This window comes from Merops nubicus, unplaced genomic scaffold, assembly GCF_000691845.1.
Source record: "Merops nubicus isolate BGI_N331 unplaced genomic scaffold, ASM69184v1 scaffold2854, whole genome shotgun sequence".
Taxonomy (NCBI): domain Eukaryota; kingdom Metazoa; phylum Chordata; class Aves; order Coraciiformes; family Meropidae; genus Merops; species Merops nubicus.
In genome coordinates this window covers 6,970-8,030 of record NW_008606036.1, presented here as the reverse complement: position 1 = coordinate 8,030, position 1,061 = coordinate 6,970, and the positions used below count along the sequence as shown (strand labels likewise).

The following is a 1,061-nucleotide window of genomic DNA, read 5'->3' as shown; positions in this document are numbered from 1 at the left end:
AGGGGAGAAGAGGGGGACGAGTCTAGGAAAGTTTAGGGCTTAGGGTCCTTCCTTTTAAGTGGCAGGTTAAACAGGTAGGTGAAACGGGTTACTTGGCAACAGTCACAAAGGATACAACGGAAGGCGTTTGAACAACGGGAAGCTAAGGGAACATTTTGCATTGTCTGCTTACCTGTTTTAATGTCACACCGGGAGCATAATTCATGACTGTGAAATGCTTCTCGTAGTCATCCAAGTCATCCAGTGAAAAGGCTCTAGGGAACAAAACCCCCCCTTAGGCTGCGCAGGCCCCGCTTGGCTCCGAGCGGCTCCCCGCAGCGGGCGGTTACCGGTTGGAGAAGCGCAGCCAGAACACCTCGTAGGCCCAGAGCCGCAGCGGCCGCACCGAGCGCAGCAGCACCACGTAGCGCACGTCGAACTTCACCGGCCCCACCTCCTCCCGCCGGAACAGCACCGGGCTCTCGATGTACTTGCACACTACCTGCAGCAAAGGGAAAGGCACCGAGGGAACGGGCGCTTGCACGCTGCCCGTGCCTGACAGGAAATACAACTCAGCCCTGAGGAAAGGCGGGTGTCGGGGGGTCGGCACCATGCCCTCGGTGTGCACCGCAGGCTCTCGTTACAGCACGCTCCCACACGCCGTGTTGTGAGGCAAACAGGTGCTGCTTGTCAAACCCTACAACATTGGGGGGGCCAGAACACACCTTTTTAAAAATCACAATATTAATTTTATAGTTGCTGCCATGATCTGGTTGAACTAGAAAGGAGAAGCAATTCTCTGTGCATTCTAGTGCTCCAGAAACAGCCCTGTCCACACACCGACACGAGTGAAGCTGCAGCGATGTTCTGACGTGGCACCGCGCGTCACAGGCTCCCTGTGAACACCTGCACGAGTCGCCTGTTGTTGGCAAAGGTGGCACTTTGTCCCACTGCACAGAGCTGTAGGTCACCAGTAACCAGCAACTCTCCTGTGAGGACAGACTGAGAGAGTTGGGGCTGTTCAGTCTGGAGAAGAGAAGGCTCCCAGGGGACCTTATTGTGGCCTTCCAGTATCTTAGGGG

General features: G+C 55.9%; 1 protein-coding gene across 1 annotated transcript in view; it reads right to left on the bottom strand.

Annotated features, from left to right (window-relative positions):
* Window positions 1-172: 172 nt before the first annotated feature.
* LOC103772178 (tubulin--tyrosine ligase-like protein 12) overlaps window positions 173-1,061 on the bottom strand; it is a gene marked incomplete at both ends in the record, with an annotated part of 6,354 nt that continues 5,465 nt past the window's right edge. Inside the window, 2 exons of the mRNA XM_008939495.1 lie at window positions 173-254; window positions 330-481. Coding sequence (XP_008937743.1) covers window positions 173-254; window positions 330-481 — 234 coding nt within the window. The remainder of the gene's footprint in view (window positions 255-329; window positions 482-1,061) is intronic.